This window comes from Metopolophium dirhodum, chromosome 3 (assembly GCF_019925205.1).
Source record: "Metopolophium dirhodum isolate CAU chromosome 3, ASM1992520v1, whole genome shotgun sequence".
Classification (NCBI taxonomy): Eukaryota; Metazoa; Arthropoda; class Insecta; order Hemiptera; family Aphididae; genus Metopolophium; species Metopolophium dirhodum.
In genome coordinates, this window is record NC_083562.1 from 20,323,824 (window position 1) to 20,344,740 (window position 20,917).

The 20,917-nt window shown below is 26.1% G+C and overlaps 1 protein-coding gene across 1 annotated transcript; it reads right to left on the minus strand.

Annotated features, from left to right (window-relative positions):
- Positions 1-3,791: 3,791 nt before the first annotated feature.
- On the minus strand, positions 3,792-16,843 carry LOC132941735 (protein yellow). Its single transcript, XM_061009883.1, has 5 exons — positions 16,774-16,843; positions 16,460-16,666; positions 6,787-6,972; positions 5,360-5,647; positions 3,792-4,839 (listed from the first exon to the last, which is right to left on the minus strand). The coding sequence occupies exons 1-5, from the start codon at positions 16,796-16,798 to the stop codon at positions 4,274-4,276; spliced, it is 1,272 nt and encodes a 423-aa protein (XP_060865866.1). The 5' UTR covers positions 16,799-16,843; the 3' UTR covers positions 3,792-4,273.
- Between the last annotated feature and the right edge of the window lie 4,074 nt (positions 16,844-20,917).

Genomic DNA, 20,917 nt, shown 5'->3' on the forward strand with positions numbered 1-20,917 from the left:
TCCTAACCTAACGATTATGGGATTTGGAAAGTGTCATCGGTAATCCTTATGGACAAAGGACACAGAAATACGAAAGGTCGGCGTTCGAGGACAGTCAAGCAAAAACAGAAGCTCCCTAGGAATTAGACTGTCGTCGATTTGTTGGCGGGAAGGGTAGAGGTACAAGACAATTTCAACCGGACCCTAAACATACACATACAAACACACACACACACACACACACACACACACGCTCGCGCGCTTGAACTTATATAATAATACGGATAGCTGTGGTGGTTATGATGATGAAGGCGCTGATGGTGTTGTTGTGACGATGAGGTGGACTCAAATATTCGGGTCCCTCTCCACACAGAGCCACCGGTGGTAGTTTTGAATTGCAAATTTGCTTCTCCCCGCTTCTATAACTTCCCTTCCATAAAGGTTAGGGACGATAAGTCTTAATTATTGTTAAAATGTATCATACCAAGCTCACTCGATCTGACGTTATAATTTGTTTTGGAAAACCTGACCACCCCTTTTAGTTTTAATCCCTCATAAATATCTCTATATGCATCGTAATTTTAGATGATTGTAATATTATTAAAGTGTTTACAAGACTTTCCCATGGCTATTTTTAAATTATTTAAACTTTGCGTTAGGCACTTTAAGAGTTGTATGGGTGAGTACAAAAAATAAATCCACACATGGAAGTATTTTTACAACATTAAAACCAATAAATATATAATGTAGGTAATATTATAAAATACTACTATTTTATGTATTATTATTAACTGATAGGTTATTATTATTATTATAGTTATTTGATTGTATTTTTAAGTTACTCAAATAGTTTTTAAGTGAAAAACACATTTTATTTGAGTTTAGCGTGACATCTAAGCGTGGTTCTTCAACCATTCACTAAGTTACTTTGTTTGTTTACTTAGTTTTTCGACATTTAACGAATACAAAATTATTGAGTTTCATGCATACCCGTGGATCATGTAATTTGAATTGTATTTGATGATAATAGTAAGTTCTTTCACAAAAACACGAAACGTTGGTAAGTAGGTACCTAAATGATTTGAGTCATGTGATGTATTTTAGTATGGCTTTTTAGTAAACTTTGTAATAATATTTAAGTTCATGTTATAGAAATATTGCATACCAATAATATTACGAATCCCCTTTATGGTAGTAAAATTAATTTGCTCCCCTCAAACAAATTACATCATTACTTTTGAATGTAAAACCTGTCAACATTAGTTGACGCACGCAATACAAATAAATACATATACGTATTATACAAATGGTATTTTTTAAAACGAAATAAAGACCATTAATAATTATATATCAATCATTTTATTGCATGTAGAACATATGTACCTATATAGAGTATATAAAAACATAAAGTTATTTGTATTATCATACCAAATAAACATAATAATGTTATTACATGATGTTAATATTTAAAAAAATTAAATCGCGTGGCTATATTAAAGATGCGTTGAATATTTAGTTTTCACTTTTATAATTTTAATGACTTTTATCGGAGTAAGTGAACTTAGGTTGTACAATGACGTGCTCATATATTTTTATTGTTAAAAAAGTGCAATACATTACATTTTTAAGGTTCATATAAAAATTGAAAAATAAATACAGTAGGAAATTAGAATGATCATTTTGAAATTAGCGCAAAATTCAGGTGGTGACTTCAGACACGTGGGGGACCCGTCCGGACAAAACTATATTAGGTATTGTTGTTAGATTATCATTTATGATTACATGTTTGATAAAAGTTAATAACATGTATTGCACGTTATTATGTATTATAATTTATAACATCCATAGGAGAAAATATTTATTAATAACAAAATGTCATTATTACCACATAGTATAATAGAGGTAAAATAGGTAAATACAAGATATTCTATTTTTGTATTTTCAAATGATCCAAACTGAAAACAACTGTTGTACAACAACAAATAGAAAATATTTTGAGTATATTATTTAAAAAATCTATAAATCGGAATTTGAATAAATTCTTTAATAAAGGAGAAATGAGGATGAGCATACTTGGCGAATCACCCATTACATTAAATTCCTAAGTTTAAAATATTATACATTCATATTAAATTTATTCTAATTTATTATAAAGGCTTAACATTTTAAAAACCATTTATTTAAATAGGTAATAACCTACTAATTATATTATTATTCATCATGGAAGTATTTCCAAAGTATTCATAGAAAAAAATAAAATAATAACTAATATAAAATGCATCATTATTAAAGATGAATAGATTCCTCTTTTCTCTTATAAAAAACATACAATAATCTCTCAACAATTTTTCATGTCTCAACTTCAGTTATAAAAATAATCAAAGCGAGAAGGGTAGAATGGTGCCTATATACGTAGTATATTTATCTTATGCGTACATATACTAAGCAAAGCGATAAGTGTATTGGTTTTACGATGATGTTTATTTTTTCATTACGTAACTAAGTGACTTCTTTTGTAAACGCATTTTGGCTGTCTGACTTTTATTTTCGTAATATGCACAGTGCACTAGCTAGTATCAGAATCCCTTTGATCATTGATTTTGCCAGATAGTTTTTGCAATTTTAACCTGATATTATAAAATAAATCAATTAACTAGTACCACTGTGAAGGTATTGAATATCTTGAGTTTCGCTCACACGATGTTCACTTTTACAGATGATTGCGTTGGTTGCTATTGATGGTTTGACATAACCATAAAGGAAATTGTATATTTCATATATGCACAAGGTATATAAACAAGTACACAACACATAGAAACTAAATATTATGTTGTCACATTTGATGGAAAATTACCAGTTTTTTTTAGATTCTGAGCGGATAGTGAATTTTTTCTTTAAATTATACTGTTGTACTGTTAATTTTTTCTCTATAATATAATATTGTAACCAGTAAATGTCAATTTATGTTTTGTTTACTACCGATTCAATAATATATTTTTGTAAAATGTATTTAATTTAATTTTTTTTTTTACTTAAATTTTTGAAAGCTGTACAATATATCTAGAAATATACTGACAACGTAGAAAAAAATTAATTTTAGACTAAAAACATTATAATTACCATACAATGTAATTTTTTATGTCATACTTTATTTTATTTTTTGTTTTAATTATTGATTTTAAATATTCATATAAAATATAAAAATATTCTCTTATCGTTTTTCTTATTTTTTTTTTATTTTTTATAATAATATGTTGAATTTTAAATTTAAATATAAGTATTTTTATACCACACTTGAAACTATTCATTGATTATTAGTTTAGTATCAAAATATTAGAACAATATTTTGAGACCAATAGTAAAGTTAATGTTAGCTACTGAAATATTATTATGTTTCATTTTGAAGTAGTACCTGCTTAACAAGAAAGTGAAAGAGAACATGAGCCGAACCACTTGATCATTTTTTATGTTATGATGGACCCCAAGGTAATTTGACGCTAATTCTTGAATTTTCAAAATTACTAATGTGGAGAGGGTGTCTACAATCTACATACAGAGTATTATTTGACGAGAAGGCATAATGAAATTCCGGCCAAATGTCAACGCTTTGAGTTATACCTTAAAAAAAAAAAATAAATGAAAAATTCTTTTGTTAAACTATGTCCTATGAAAATCATATTTGTATTTCGATGCAATCTTAATCAAATCACATAGGTGCCATACGATATGAAATATCACACGAATTTTATCAAATATTTTTTTTTTAAAGATGTCTATTTATTGTTATTATTACCAAACAAATTAAACGACAATTATTTTATAAGAGCAGTATATTTTTTTATTCAAAATAAATAATTAAATTACAAATTTTTTGTACAAAGGTTTGTGTTAGTTGTTAGCTATAGCAATATGAATCATGTACAACTTAAAATGTTCTTATCAACTAAATAAATTTAAAATGTAATTTGTGATTACACTATAGCAATATAATATTTACAAAATAATATGATTAAAATGTTGTGAAATACTAGGCTTAAGTATTTTTGAGGTTTTAACTTAACTTTGGATGCAATTATTAATAAGGTTTTGATAAAAATAAAAAATATGATAAAATGTCTAAAGTACAATTTTGGTTTCCTAAAATTTGAGGAAAAGTTGATATTAACAGTTGACTGAAAGAAATTATATCATTTCTTGCAGGTTATCGTCTACTAACTTTTTAAAATTAAACTGTTAATGCTATGATGTGTGCTATACAAAATGAATATTGAAATATTGAAATTAATTTTTTTTTTTAATAAACTTTGGAGGTGATATAATTTGATTGTTCCTGTGGAATATAAGGAATATTGCCTGCACAAACTGTACCAGCCAAAGCCGCATCAAGAGGTGCGAAGAAAATACGGAAGTTAATATCGTTGAAGTTAAGTTTGGACAATAAATGATTGGGCATTCTATCAGAAATAACCCAAACGTTGTTTAACGAATCTACTTTGACGTCACTTGGGAAGATCAAAGCTTCGTCATCAACATCTATAATTCCCAAATTTTTAGGTTCATAAGGAAGTCTAGAATTCCAACAACCTACAGCGTTTCGGTCGATTAAATTGAAGAAAAGAATTCCATCGTCGTGCATGTAATGTGCAGTAACGTGACCACCAGGTCCTCTGGATGGCAATACAATGAAGTCGTGATATATTTCTTCTGAGGTGAGTTTGGGATTACGTAAAATTTCTGTAGAAACGGCAAACTCACGGTTGCTGGCTAGTGGGTGGAAGAATAATAATCGGAAACCACTTTCAGTTATTGGTGACAACGTGATACCAAATATTCCTTCCTCTCCCCATTGGAAGTTGATACCTAGAAATTTAAAATATGCAAATAAAAACAAATGTATTCAATTATGGAAATAAGTAAAATATTTTCCAAATCTAATGTTTTAATATTTATATTAAAGTAAAACGTTTTAGACTTTTTGATATGAATTAATAAAAAAAAAATGGAAAATCGATGGTAAATAAAATATTATTTTCATTTTATAAATAGTCACATGTATTTATTGAATATAATTTTATTTTGTCACAGATTCTGACCGGAAATTAACAAATTAATGATTACACATTTTGCTTTGAAATGTTTAGTATTTTGACAAAGAAACTTTTAACATGTTTTAATGAACTGTTATTTTATTTTAGAGTGGTGAAGCTACAGGGTTTTTTAGAAAATACGGTGTGTGAAGTGAAACTTAAATAATTTAAATCGAAAATAAACTTTTAATATAAATTTGTTCAAATGTAAGAATATAAAAATAATTGGTTCAATACATGTTTAACTTAAACTAAAATTTTAAGGAATTCGAAAAAACATATTTAGTATTTACCTCCGATATTATAATCTCCTGCTAATGGGTCGGGCATCAAAAAACTATGTGTGTGTCTCCACGATTTGTTTGATTCCCAGCTGTAAGATATTAAACCATAGCCAAGCTCATCAGATGCGTACAAAAACGTGTCTTCGCACCCTTTTGATCCAATATCAATGGCGATATTAGCAATAAATGTTCGGTCATTAGTATCTTCTGGTCTTAAAGTGTATTTCCTTAAAACTTTGTCCGTGGTCAAATCAAACACATGTATAGCGTATGGGCATACTTGTTTTGTTGTATTACCTATTTAAAAACAATTCAATACAAAATATTATTTAAAATACAATTACGGTATAAATTATGTTAAAAATATAATTTCTTGACCAATTGTAAACAATTTACTATACATTTATTGTAATAGATTTATAATTCTATTATTTAACTAGTTTTTGATAAAAACAAATCATATTTAAGTATCAAATGCCAAGTTTATTATATATTAAGCTGCAATAGGTTTTACTAATGAAACGTAGTTCACGAAAGATACAGGCAGAATGCAGACCCTATCGCAAAAACTTATTCGAAAATTTACTCCCTCGTAGTGAGAAAATACATTTTCTACCCGTTAAGCAATTGTACAATCCAATTATTTGGTGTAAAACCGAACCTCCTGATTAATTAACAGCCATCGATTTCGTTTCCCAACAAGATGAGGGATGATTGTTCATGGATGGTTACTTGGCTACTACTTTACAGTCCCCTGGTTTTCTTTCTATTAATTCTTCACATATGTAACTAAGAGATACGTGTATAAGGGAGAACTGACTGAATGAGACCAGCAGTGGTGATGCAACCTCAATATCTCGCTTTCTCGATGTGGAAAACCGCTGACTAACAAACGACCAACACCGATTAAATATAGTAGTGTGAATTGACATTGGAATATTATACAAATTGTATGTTTACCGAAATAATGCCAAAAAAAAAAATATGAATAAGAAAAAAGATGCTTGAAAATATGAGCAAAAACAGTGATTAAAACTTGTGTTGAAAATAGTTTGACACTAAATAAAAAAGGCAATCATATTCTGAAGTAAACACTTTAAGAAATAAAACTACTAGAAATGTAAACACTTGTTGTAAGTTATATAGTTCTTTAAGAATATATTAAAGACAAGTTTGTTGACTAGAATATCACGGTAGTTTTTTTTTTTTTTTAATAGCATGACATAGGATTTTTGATAACTAAATGTATACTTTATAGTCTATACTAATTGACATTTAAATACTTAATTTTTCTAAAAATATGCGTAAATATTACGCATGTATTGTATTTCAATATCGATAGGATATTTGAGAAAATACATTTGTTTGGTTAATTTATCAATATGAATATTACTCTCTCTCTCTAGTTGAGTTAAATTAATTAAAATTAATCTTACCAATTCCAACAGTTCCAGAATCCAAAACCCAAAGTCTGTTACAGCTATCTGCTTTTACTCTGTATGTAGTTGTTAAACCATCACAGTTACCTTCTCTGTTGTATGCCCAATTTGGGTATGGTGTCAATTTTGGGGATTGAGTCGAACTCACATCCAACGGTATGTAATTTAACGTAGAAGGAACTCCTAAAACAAAAAAATCACCACGATAAAAAAAAAACATCAATTACTTGTTCAGTTAAAATAATAAAACTAAAATAAATAAAAATTAATTAACAATACAAATAAATAGTAATTTTTATTTCCCGGAAAGTATATGTTCATGATTAATCGGCGTCTTCTTTCTCAAACATTACCTTATGATCTAAACACTTATTTTAAAATCATCATTGCATTTAACCTAATCTTATATTATAACCGTATGATTAATATTGATGTAATTTGTATAATACCAAAAATAAATATGCAAATTGCGTTATTTATGTTCATAAAAAATGGTGATTCTATTATAAACATATTATTCAACCATGGAACAAAAAACCAATTTATATTGAAGGAATTATTTAATCATAATAATTATATTGTTAAAATATTATTAATATATGTACCTACCTCCATATTATATTATTATGATTTACGTTAATGTTTAAGTAATTATATTATACACTCATATCTTGATTTTTATTTGCATTTAAATAAGCGATACGTATTTGTAAAATGGATTATCGATATTATAAATGGAAATTCTCTTTTACTATATTTTTAAACAAAACAAACTTTTAATAATTAAATAGAAATTCGTGTTTTAGTTGATTTTTTCAGAAGACGCCAATGTATGATATTAAACCTGTATTAAGAGAAATTTCAATAAAAGACAAAACTAATAGAATAATATGAAATAAAAGTTATTTTATATTTGTCTGCGTTTATTGCTTAGCAACTGATATGATTAAATTCGCCTTAGCCCTTATACTTGAGAAATTACCAACTTTAATTTGATTATTTTGAACCAATTAGTATTATTTATTTTTTATATTTCTAAAATGCACGAAATATTAAATGTGTATGTTGTAATTTTATCTAAATTTAAAATCTTGCAGTTAATCAAATCAAACACATTAGATCATGAACACATTATACAAATATATTATTGTCGGTGGTTATTTGGTTTGTGGTAGGTATAAACATCAACCACGATAGTCACGAAGATTTTGATCTGTTGTCCGGTCTCTGAACAAATTAGGAACCATCGAAAATAGACCCACTAAATCGACCAATTAGTGCGGGTCGCGTGTAAATACTGTAAACCTATTCAAGCTATAGTATTTTCTGAACCGGCTCCCGTTCATACGGCGAATAAATACATTTTACTGCGACCAGGAAACGGATGTACGTGTTTTTCCATGCATCGAATTGTTTGTGTTCCTTGGAAAGGTTAAAATGTTTTTAAACTGTTTTAAAGGTTTCATTGATCCAAACCTTGTTTTCAATTCACCACGAAGTGACAACGCACAAAATAGAATATTGTTTATCGAGGAAACAATTAGATGTTAAACTAAACGGGTTGTACTGTAATATGTTGGCGATACTAAAGAGAACAATACTGTGCAACCTTTTAGTAATTTATTCAATATTTTGCTTTTCTCTAAGTGCTTTTCATACACGGTTAGCTCGCCATCTATTCGCGTACAAAATAAATCTATTCATAGGATATGAAATATCTTGTTTGATCTGTAGATAATGAATAAATGTTTCAATTACTTAATGGCCGAACATTTATATGAAATGCGCTTGATAAACTCCGGAGAATATTTTTTAAAAATGAGCATATCATATATTTGCTTAAAGATCGAGTTCACAGTATAATTTGTTTTCGCTTTTAAATAGTTTTGCTGAATAAGAATTTCGAGAGCGCTTTGAGATAATAGGTTCACACATAGTTCACATTTTGGTTTTTATGATAATTTAATATGCTTGTTTGAGTAATGATATAAACACAAATATTAAGCGGACATTCCATGCACTTTAATTTTTTCTTAAATGAGAAATTTAAATAGTTTAAAATAATATAAATAATATAAATATATTTGTAATAATAATAAAAATATTTTTACATTAAAATAGTTTTTTTAAGAAAATCGGGATTAATTAATAAGATTAATCATTGATAGAAAAACAGCTATCGATAAACATTTATTGATGCAAGATTCGTTAAATTATTAAAATGGTAGGTACTTATTTATATAATATTATATTCTTTCAATTGATACCTATAAAAAAATATTATTATTAATATTTTATAATTAATATGTTTTGATAAACACATAGGTACGTTTATTTTTATTGGCTAATGTTGAAATTATCATATACAAATATATATTTGTACTTTACAATAATATAAATCATTTAAATATTCATCGGAATTGTGTATTCAAATCATGTGCTTTAGTAGATTTTGGGTATGTTGCGATTTTGGGAATCACGTATGTTGACTGTAAAAGGGGAAAACTCATGCATACCATATTGTCATTTCAGAATCATCTACGTGTACTGAAAATATGTTACTTCTATTTTACTATTTTAGCCTTTGGATGCTTATTTATAAAATATTTTTGTCTAATCAATTTTCATCAAATAATTTGATAATTAAAAAATGGTAAATATATTTTATAAAGAAGTTAAAATGTACCTATTTCAACACAAACTACCTTATACTTTAATTTAAAAAATAATTTATGATTTTAACAGGTTCATTATTTCTATTCCGATGAAAAAATGTAATATGAATGTCTATAATTTTAGCTTAAATTACTAATTTTTCAAACATTTACAATATCCATATGATAATGAATGTATTAATTATTACATTTTGAAGAATATGGAAGATTATTTGTTATATATTTTATGAAATTATAGCTACTAATTAAATAAAATAATAATAATAATGATAAAAAAATATATAAAACTAAAAATATTCGCTCTGAATTATTCATTAAAAAATGTATTAATTCGAAATAAACTATTAATGAGATTTCGAAACATCTTAATTCTTAATATCATAATGGGTATATAGTTAATTTAATGATTTTTGGTAATTTAGTAATGAAGGTTATTATAGGTAGGTAAATAATAAGTAGGTGCGTAATACACACTACGAGTAAACAAAAAGGTGTCAAATTTTACTTTACCGTCTTAAAAGTTATAAGTAATAAAAATGAAAAAATAATGCATATATTATAAAGTCGATGAGGAGAAAAAAATGAGAGGTCACCGAAAAAAACACCTAAGTTTAAGCGGATAAGAATATTGTTTGCAAAAAGCAAGTTTTTCAATTGCTAGAGGGGTATTGGTTTGCGTAAAAAGCATGGGATGCAAAAATAATTATCTCGGAAGTAAAAACTTGAACGGCAAACAATGACAGCTCATAATTTTTAGCGCCTCTGCCAAAAGTTTTGGTGTTTCTGAATGGGAGAAAGCCGAGAATGGCAGCCGCTTTGTTACGTTAATTATACAGTCTTGACAACAATAAAAAAAAATGTCTCTGCCAATAATTTGTTTGGGATATAACATACAAATTAATTAAATATCAATTTGTATCAATTGTAATTTTGTTAATAAATGTAACTTAAACTATTACGCCCCTAAACAAAATCAACCAAATAAAAATAAATAAATAAATTACACCTTTTAGTTATTTATGACAAAATTAAAATTATACAAATGCATTATTTAAGTGTTTCATAGTCAGAAGTAATTAGAAAGAAATTAAAATAAGATTTAAAATTACAAGTTAAAAACTTAAGACATAGGTAATACGATAATCTATATAATGATATCAGTAATACCTTCGTTTAGACATTTCATTGGTAGTAATTTTAATGATTCAGTTAAAGTCAAACATGTACTTTTGGATTGTAACAGTTAATTAACTATATTCAAAAATGTTTTAATTAAAACATTATTTATTCACTTAAAAAAACTGTACCAATAAAATATTTTAAACATGTTACTATTATTATTAATGATTTTTTTCATTAGTAAATAATTTATTTTAATAAACACTGTGTATTATTTTTTCCGTCTGAGCATCAAACAGTTATCAGCGCTTTTAGCTTGGGCGACGTTTCCACTCGTTTCTACTCGTTTCTTATTTTACTTTTTAGATTATTGTTTCTTCGTAAACGCCAAAAACATCACGCACACCTCTTCTATAGTTTTGACACTGTTACCAAATTTTGATATTTTGTAATTGGAATTCTTTTGAAAACTATGACCTCTTTCTCGTAAATAACACTATGTCAGATTTTTGGAAATTTCAGCATTTTTGATGTATTACATAACGAAAGTCTGACTTGAATACTTATTAAAAATAATTATGCCCTTGGGAGTAAGGTTATTATTTATTCAATAACAATGTTATAATCAGTATAGCATTTCATGGCAAAATTATTTATAAACATTTTATTACGTATTAATATTATATCGTTTTATACTTTTATCAATTGAAAGAAATTAGTTCAAAAACAATATTGACTCGCATAAATACATATATATCTACAATAATTATATATGCTATTATACTATATAGGTATTGTATTATACATGAATATAATATTATGTGATCTATATCTACTCGTGATAATAACGATAATAATGATACAAATTAAAACTGATGTGCCTCCATTATAAACTATAATATACAAATAGTATATAATATAATTTGTTTAGATATCTGTTATCAATAGGGCGTAGATTTTTATGTAGGTAATAAAAAGTCAAAATGTTTAAATGATAATGTTATACTATTGCAGAATATGTGCTAACAACTTGAAATACATGTACATATGTCATATGTTAAAACAATTAAAACAATGTTTTATTTAACATACACTTTTTGGATTTTTATTAAGTATATAAAAAAAGAGAAGTAATTAGTGCAGGTATACACAAATTATTGCATGGCCATGTAAAAATGTAAACTATGTAAAAATAATGACAATAACTGCACCATGGAGGGATAACAAATCTTATGGATATCCATAGAACAATTTGTTAGTGACGGTTGAATAAAACACGTTTTTAAAGTAAAATAAAGATCGTTTGAACTCTTTTTTTATTCTTTAGGTTACGAATCATCTAAATTCAACTGCATTAAAAGTTATAAAATATTTATCAGAGCATTCAACTTGCATGTACCAATAATCGTAAATCGAATAGGTTTTTTTTACAGATAAATGTTTTTCCCTTGAGTTTCTATGATGCATTCAACTTTGAAGTAAAATTTGTGCTCATTAATAAAAAGAGTAAGATATAAAAATTTTAATGAACGAATATATGAATAATGTTAAATGAGAATTTAACAATAGAAAAGAATAAATTTAAACTAAATTAATAAAAAATTATAAAACTAATTAAAAAATGTTGATTGATTATCAATTATCTTTAAAACACAATAATTAAAAACCTGATATTTCTAAATTTTATTTGTTTTTAGTAAAATTAATTCAAGTTAAATGCAAAATTTCATTACACCTTACACTATATTATACTATAATGATAAATAACCACTCTTTCTTATGTCGTAAGAAAATTAGCAAATTACAAAAATCGAATCTTGGGTATATTTAAATAAAAAGTAAAGTGTTATTATATTCGATGTACCTCCTCAACATAATAATGTTGGATAATTTCCAATTATTTAATTATAATTGTATAAGCCATTACTCTGCCTATTAGATAGTTGTTATGGGGAAATGAGTTTCATTAAATGCATCCTGATTAGGATTGAGGTGGTACATAATCTGTACAGAATTGCTTATGCAATGATAAAATGTGAAAATTGTAATCTTATACCGAGTTACCCGAAAACTAATTCCAACATAGGCACGTCATATTAACCACTTTTGGTCGAAGGTCAATTAAAACTACTAGGCCTGAAGTAATGACGGCATTATACCTCCGAACTCAAATTACCCACAAATTATGTACTTACTATGGAATTACAGAATTTTGGTATTTATTGGTATAAATTCTATGCCATCGAAGATTAAACCCTTTCATTTGGTAGGTTCGTGATTTATTTTTTTTAATAATATTATTATCCATCGTCATTTTTATCATAATATCAAAAGTAAACCAAGGTTGTAAAATTACAATTTAAGAAAATAATTGATCTAAGGGCTACGAGGTCATTGAGTTCATGTTTTTTTCACGTAGGTAGTTTGTGTTATTATAATATACTGATGCAAAATTAGTTTTTGGTCGTCTGCTTGTAGTATGTGGAATTGTACCTGTTTTTCCATGGATATACAGATATACTTGCCTCGAGCATACTAATAAGTAATAAGAGACTTATTAATATTTTTTTTTACTGCATTGATTTCATTGTATAAAACATAAAAAATATAATACAACTAAGTGAGTCTTGGCTATATGTGTATAATTGTTGGTATTATACGAGCATTATTATAGTAGTAATATACAATAGTATAATTTAAATATGTGATGTAAAGTTCTTTGGTAAAAAAAGATAAGTGAGTTTCGGTTAAAACAGTTTCTCATTTATACCATGTCATTCTCTATGACTATAATATTATTAACCTCAAAATTGATATTTTACTATATTTCATCGATGTAGAGCTGAACACTAAATATTATAATATATAAATTGGTAATTTGGTATTTAGAATTAGCAAACTATACAATTTATTTTTCCAGGGGAATTTAAAAATAATTTTTACCGTATTAGGTTAAAAAATGCTGACTTCAAATAAACACGAAATGTATTATGGACCACCACACGAACTTGCTCAGTGAGGCCCCTTGTAATATGTTATTTATGTAATATTCTTGTATCTTGTAAATAAATAAATCATAATAATAATATAAAAAAAATTATCATGGTAAACAAATTATTAATAAGTGTGATCATATTTTTGATAATCTATAGAAATATACAATTTTATTTCAGTTTTTAATCAAACAATTAAGAATTTAAATCGTTTCTTTAACTAACACTTTTTGACAATAATTACAAAATGTAATGAACATTACATTTATATTAGGTATTTATCTTGATATCAAAATATTACATTTTATACATGAAATAATTGTGTAGTACTATTACTTTTTTTTAAATAATTCGAAACATGTGGAAACTAAAAAGTTCGTAAAATAATGGATAACTCGATTTAAAACCCATAGGATATCACACGATTGATTGTACCATTAACACGTCCTGAAAAATCGGTAACGGAGCTATAATAGGGGTTCATATATTATATTTTTTAATTTTTTTTCTCGTATTCCTGACTGATTCCTAATGGTTTTTATGTGTAACTTAATCTTTTATTTATCCAATGAATACATTTGCCAACATTGGTAGAATACCATAAAAAAAAATAATTATAATAAATTCTATTTTTGCACGGCATAATGTATTGTTTAAAAGTTTAAAATATAAATATTATATAAATCACATGTACAAAATGAAGAAATTCAGACAATTTATTAATTTAGTTTAGTAAATTATTTCCAAACATATTTCCATTTTAACATTAATATTGGCAAGTATTGTAATGGCGCAAATTATGAGAAATAGGCATACAAATTGACTACTAATTTATTTTGTTATTACGTGTTCCTATTGATTTTATAAAACTAAAACATTGGTAGAAAAATATATTAATGATGACAAATATAAATTCAGATATTATATTTTTATTTTAAGATAGCTGTGCGTTTAAAATTTAAATTGTTTTTAGATGTCAATAAATAGTAAATTATAAATATCATTGTAAATTAAATATTTTTTCTATTTAATATTTTTATTATAACTCACAATATTTTTTAAAAAATTATATAAGTAATTCAGTTACCGATTGTTAGTTTTGTCAAAATCATTGCAATATACCAACACCAAATTCCAATTTCTGTAGTTTTAAATATTGCCCAAATCTAGATTATACTTAATGATAAACACAAGCCATCATTTTGTCTTAAAAAAAATATTTTACTGATTTGGAATATAAATATAATGCTTTACACATTTGTATAATAATATTATGTACCTATTTTATCACATTATGCATTCCGTTTCAAACCATCGACATTTTATTGGGAAGAGTTGCACAAGAAGTGTGGTAGTGATGTGCAAGAACAAAATTTTTAAACGCTCTTTTTATTCCAATGGCTCCAGGGAGACCTGTAGTACGGTTTTTAAGGATAAGGCAGGGTAAAAGGACATTTTCTCTAGCGTATACATTTACATTTTACTCTTGGGAAATTCGCACAGGCGGTAATAAAATAACAATAGTCGAAGCATACACACACCGATCAACTCTTTTCGCCTTTACGCAAAACGGTTCCTTGAAATTATATTTTTCACTGTTTTGTGAACTATAAAGAAGACGTGTTTTACAACCAACTTTGAGACATTTTCGATTTTAGAATTTTGTTTAATATGTAAAAAATATATTTTATAAAAAATAAAATAAAAATATTAGGTAATCATAACACAATTTTAGGATTATGATCAAATATCTTTAACTTTATAAAATTGGTTTTTTAAAGAATTTTTTAAAATGTAACACAATACTAGTAATTCACTTAGTAGTAAATATCATTTGGCCATAGTTGATTCTGTAACCCAAAACCATAACCACCAAGTAATGTGCCATTTCTTTCCATTTTTTTTTAAAATTTTATTTAAAATACATTTAATTGAAAATAGCTTTTAATTTTTTTTATTGAACAAGTAGAAAATTTTAAATAAAGTTAAGTGTGTAGATGTAATTATTTCTTATTTAAATATACGACTATAATACGAGCATAAAATATGTAAGAATAAATTTACAATCGGCGGCGTATATGAAACTATAAAAATCAAATGACAGACATAAGAAGTAGCCAGTAACGGACGCCTATGATTTATTCAATTTTTGATTTATATTATATTTTAATGTTTATATATCAATGTTAATCGTTTTATAAGAAACGACACTGTTTATGTTTCATATTAAATCATACAATACTGGTATGTACATGAAAGGTACTGACAACATGATTGATTATTTATCATCAACACCTCCTGTGTATTATAGTTGAATAATTTGTAGCTATTTAAGACATTAACGATGTTTTTAATTTATTTTAAATTTCTTTAAAAGAAGTAATTTAAACATTTAAAGAATTTATTAACTATAATCATAACTAATATTTGTCGGTATAATTGACAGCTAATAAATGTCAAATAACTTAATAAAGCAGTTGTACTTTAAAGTAGAACTTGTAAAGAAGTTTTCGAGTTTTTTTTAGAAATATCTGACGAAATGTACCTACCTTTTTATTAAAATAAAGACCGTAAAACACGACATTTAAATATAATAACAATTTACGCAGAATAATAATACGTGGAGATGAAATTATAGTTGAAAATTACATGTGTAATTTCATTATCAACTATCAAGTAAGTTAAAACGTTATAAAGAAAAAATAAAACTTTAAACTTAATTACATTTTTGGAACACTCCTATAATTCAAAGGATATCATTGTAATACGATAAATCGATGCCACCGACAGTATACGTGTATAATAATAATATGTACTTAAGTTATTTGAATTGTATTTTTAATTTAACTGCTCTTAATTAAAATAAACATTTAAAAATATTACCATTACTCCATCTTGGAACAGTAACGAACAATTTATTTTTCCATACTTCGATTCCCACTGGTAAATTGTTTTCCGGCACGAATTCTCCTCGTTCTAAAGCATAATTTTTGTGTTCTTCACTAGCAAATGTGTAATCTAACGAAGACCATTTGTATAACTCTGTGAGTTTTTGTAAAGCCGTGGCTGAGGCTAACAAACACGAAACCACTAAAAATACAAAAAAAAAGAAATATAATGAGTTAACGCATGAGTAATATGGGTGCATACATTTTTTGAATTTAAATGTACGATTGAGTTACTCGTAATTTACTCACAGATTATCACGTTATGGAGCGACATGGCTATTCCTCGTTAACGATATCGAAGGAGAATAATCGAATGACCAGCTACGTGTCGTCGGCCGTTAATTTATAAGCCTATAAAATTTTCAGAGAAAGTGGGAACCTGGTCAGTGGTTATACGTAATAATGATCACCGTCAATGTCAATAAATATCGCAGAAATGCAGAAATAATTATTTAAAACCACACATTTTTGTACTTTCAATATTATTATTATTATAATTTATATTATGTTACTCGAATTAACATCAATTAATGTACTTAATATAATTATTTTAATATTTAAAAAAAATGGTTTTCGTAGGGTACCAACGTTAAGTACCTATACTAAACAATATAGAACGATAATAACAAATATTTTTTTGTTATTGACCGATAACTGACTGTGGTTTACCAACGACTTAGAAATTAGGAACTAAGTCTTCAATAAAAGTTTAAATAAAAAAAATAACAGAAAACAAAACAAGTCTTAAATGTATGAACTAGTAAGTACATTAAGTATTCATATTATTATAATAATATTATATAGTCGCTTACAAACATTATTATACGACGCTATTATACAAACATAACAAGACATTTGATAATATGACTTACACTCTATGATAGTATTAGTTCATTACGGCAATTAGAAAATAAATTCTTTATTCGTGTGTAAGAATAGTTGTATACTTATATAGTATTAGGTAGGAATATTATATTCATTCAACATACAAATTAAATGAACAAAATGTTATCATATAAATTAATATAAATTATAGTAGGTAGATTCACGCCTATACTGAATAAGACGTATTTAATGTTAAATAACGAAGAACGCATGTGTGGCTGTGTTCGATAAAAAAAAAAAACAAGAGGTATGTAGTCTAAGTTTATTTGAATTGTTTTATATATCCACCTATTAAAATAAAAACGTCTTTTTTAAGCTATATACGTATTTTTTAAATCATATTAAAATGTATCCATACGGCACGTCCGCGCGTCGTAATGGCACATTAGATATTGTAATATACCTATTAATCTAAAGAAAAAACTTCAAATATACGTTACGAATAGACATTTTTAGATTTGTATAATATGTATGTTATATTGTAATCACTGAAATCTTCAGAATGAAAGTTGCAAAGGAGATTAAAATTTTTTTTTCTAAATCCCATTAGCAACAAAAACTGAAAATGACAACGTCAAAAGAGTTTACTAGACATATTTTTATCAAACAGCTGTATCGTTAAGTATTCGAGTATATTTAAGTATTTTAAATACTTTATGTAAGTATAGAAACTTTTATTTCATTTATGTTCAAAAATTCAAAATTATCAAGAACAAATCCAGTCATTTACCTTCAGGCTACCTATATATACCAACATTAATTTTTATCATAAATAATACATTTTCATTTGATTAAGTCTTCTACTTGCTGTTTTCAGTAACTTATCCAAGATTTTTAATATTATTTCAGGTATTTATTATTGTTAATATTTGGAAGAAAATGTTAAATATAGTAAATGTGTTGTTAAGAGTAGGATTTAGTATTGTTTAGAATATTTGTTCGTATTATGTACCTATTACATAATAAAACCTATTAAAGCGTATTCAACTTAAAAATTGTACACATTTTGTATATGAAAATGAAAGTATATTTTGAAAATTTGATATAGGTATTTATAAAAATATTTACATTTATATTTAAATACTTTTTAGTTAAAATGTTTGTTTTAATAAATTAAACGATATACGTATTCATAATACTTTTTTTTCTGGAAGTATTTAAATACACATAACAAAGCACTTACATCTCAGAATAATTAATATATACTATACTAAATAATATGCATAACTAATAAATGCAACCGTATGCTAAAATTATAATAAATAAGAATAAACCGTAGAATATAATTCGATCCGCACTGCATATACATTTATTCGAATATAACTCGCCTTTTAGTTGTTCACTATGTAATGGATGTGTTCAATTTAAAGCCAATCATAAATCATTGTATACGAAAAACAATTCTGAGTGAAGGATACGGGTGGATCGGAATCTATATCTAAGAAATAAGATTAGTTTATGTTATATTATTACCTATAACTTTTATCTTAATTCGATATTTCAATAGGTAGTAATAGTAGTACACATGTTCTTGCAAAAACCGCATGATATAATACTTACAAATCAATACAAATAGACCGTTAAATGGTGTGGAATGGTTATACGTTGCTTAAAGTTAATGTAAATATTTTGAAAATGTTATGTGTATACTGTATAGGTAATAATAACATGGTGAATAGTTACTACGACCAATATTCTTTGGGCTATATGAAATTAATAAAAACCATTATACTGCTTATTAATATTCAATTTAATCAAAATCTTAACTTGTTTGTTTTATAAAAAAAATTGCTAGCATATTTTTTAATTCAGTTATATCAGCATATGAGGAACTATGTATGAAGCTTTTTTAAAGAGCAACAAAATTGTGTTCAATATTTAAATAAATATTAAGTTTAATGTCAGTTGGCTCAAACTGACATTAAGATAATTCTTTTTTGTGTGCCCCCTATAATGAAAAGCACTGGACAATTTTTACTGATGATCATCCTAAGTACCAACTTGATCTAATTCCAACCTCAAAATAATGTGACATTTATACGGCTCCTTAAGGTAACTTCAGATATAAAAGAAACACATCATCATAAAACCAATACATCCATTGCTCCACATGGAATGTTAAACGAGGTTTAGAAGATACTCTACGAAACAAAATAAACATACTTAATGTGCTTAGTTTATATATTATATTTAGTTTGTTTTTTAATTGCACTATTCTTTATTATAAAATAAATGAATGAGTATTCCGTACATTAGTGCAATAAAATCCTAAATAATAAAAATTAAACCATTGATCAAAAAAAGTAAGGAAACTGTTTGTTATTCTTCTAACGCATTGGTGTAGTAAAACTTATTTACTATGTTGAATGTGGCAAATTATACATTTTTAAATTATTCATTTTACAAAAAAAATTAATTAAAAAAAAATTACGGTCAACAAAAAATCAATTAATACAATAACTGGTATAACCATTTAATAATTCATCAAGTTATTAATAATTTTATAATTTTTTTAACTGAAATGCAATTTGTTCATTCAACATAATATCGTTACATTTGTTTAGTTATTCAATTAAACAATTAGGTTTATCATTTGTTATTATCAATAACAACTTAATATCTGAAAAATGCGCAAGTGGTGAAATAATATCATGGTTGAATAATAGAAAGGTATTTTGCAGTCTTGTAACATAAAAAAATAATGCAGGTCAAATTAGTACGTAGGTATCATTACTACCTCGTTCCTAAGCATAATTGTATTTCATTGCCAAACGTTAATATTAGATATTATTATTACATATTATTGTGCAATAGAAAAATAAACATGGAAATTAAATCTGGGGTTCTTGATAATAAAATGCAGGTTTATGACGTTTGTGCTTAGATCATATTATACTACAGATGAAGCTACAATGTGATATTTTGTAGCCGATATTAGCGACGAGTCTTTAAATCAGTTGATGGGATAGAGTCCATAGCATAATACGCGATGCAACTACTCGCATAATTATCGATAGATAACTATCATCAAATTATTCTAAATCTTAGTTCATATGGTTAATTATATTATTATAATAGGTATTTCACTATTTTTTCAATATAATATAATATTATATTATATTCAAAACATAATATGGGGATTTGATAACAAATTATCTGTACCCTGTGGATAAATATGTGAGAAGTTGCGTCGCGCATGCACATATCGATCATCTCATTCGGAGACTCGTCGGCCGTCGCTGATATATCGGCAAAATTTTTTTCCTATTGATTTAATACGCTGTGGCTCCCATCCATAATATATGATCCAAGTGTTTATATTGAGATTTAGTTATCAATAATCCAAAATATTTATTTTTAGTTATAAAATATATCATTCTATCAAGCAATTATCTATGTATAATATAAAAAGGTTACATTTTTTTATCAATAAGTCCACTTTTATCGTGTTCTTTATCATCAAAGACAAAATATGTTTAAAAATTTTACACAAAATGTATCTACAATT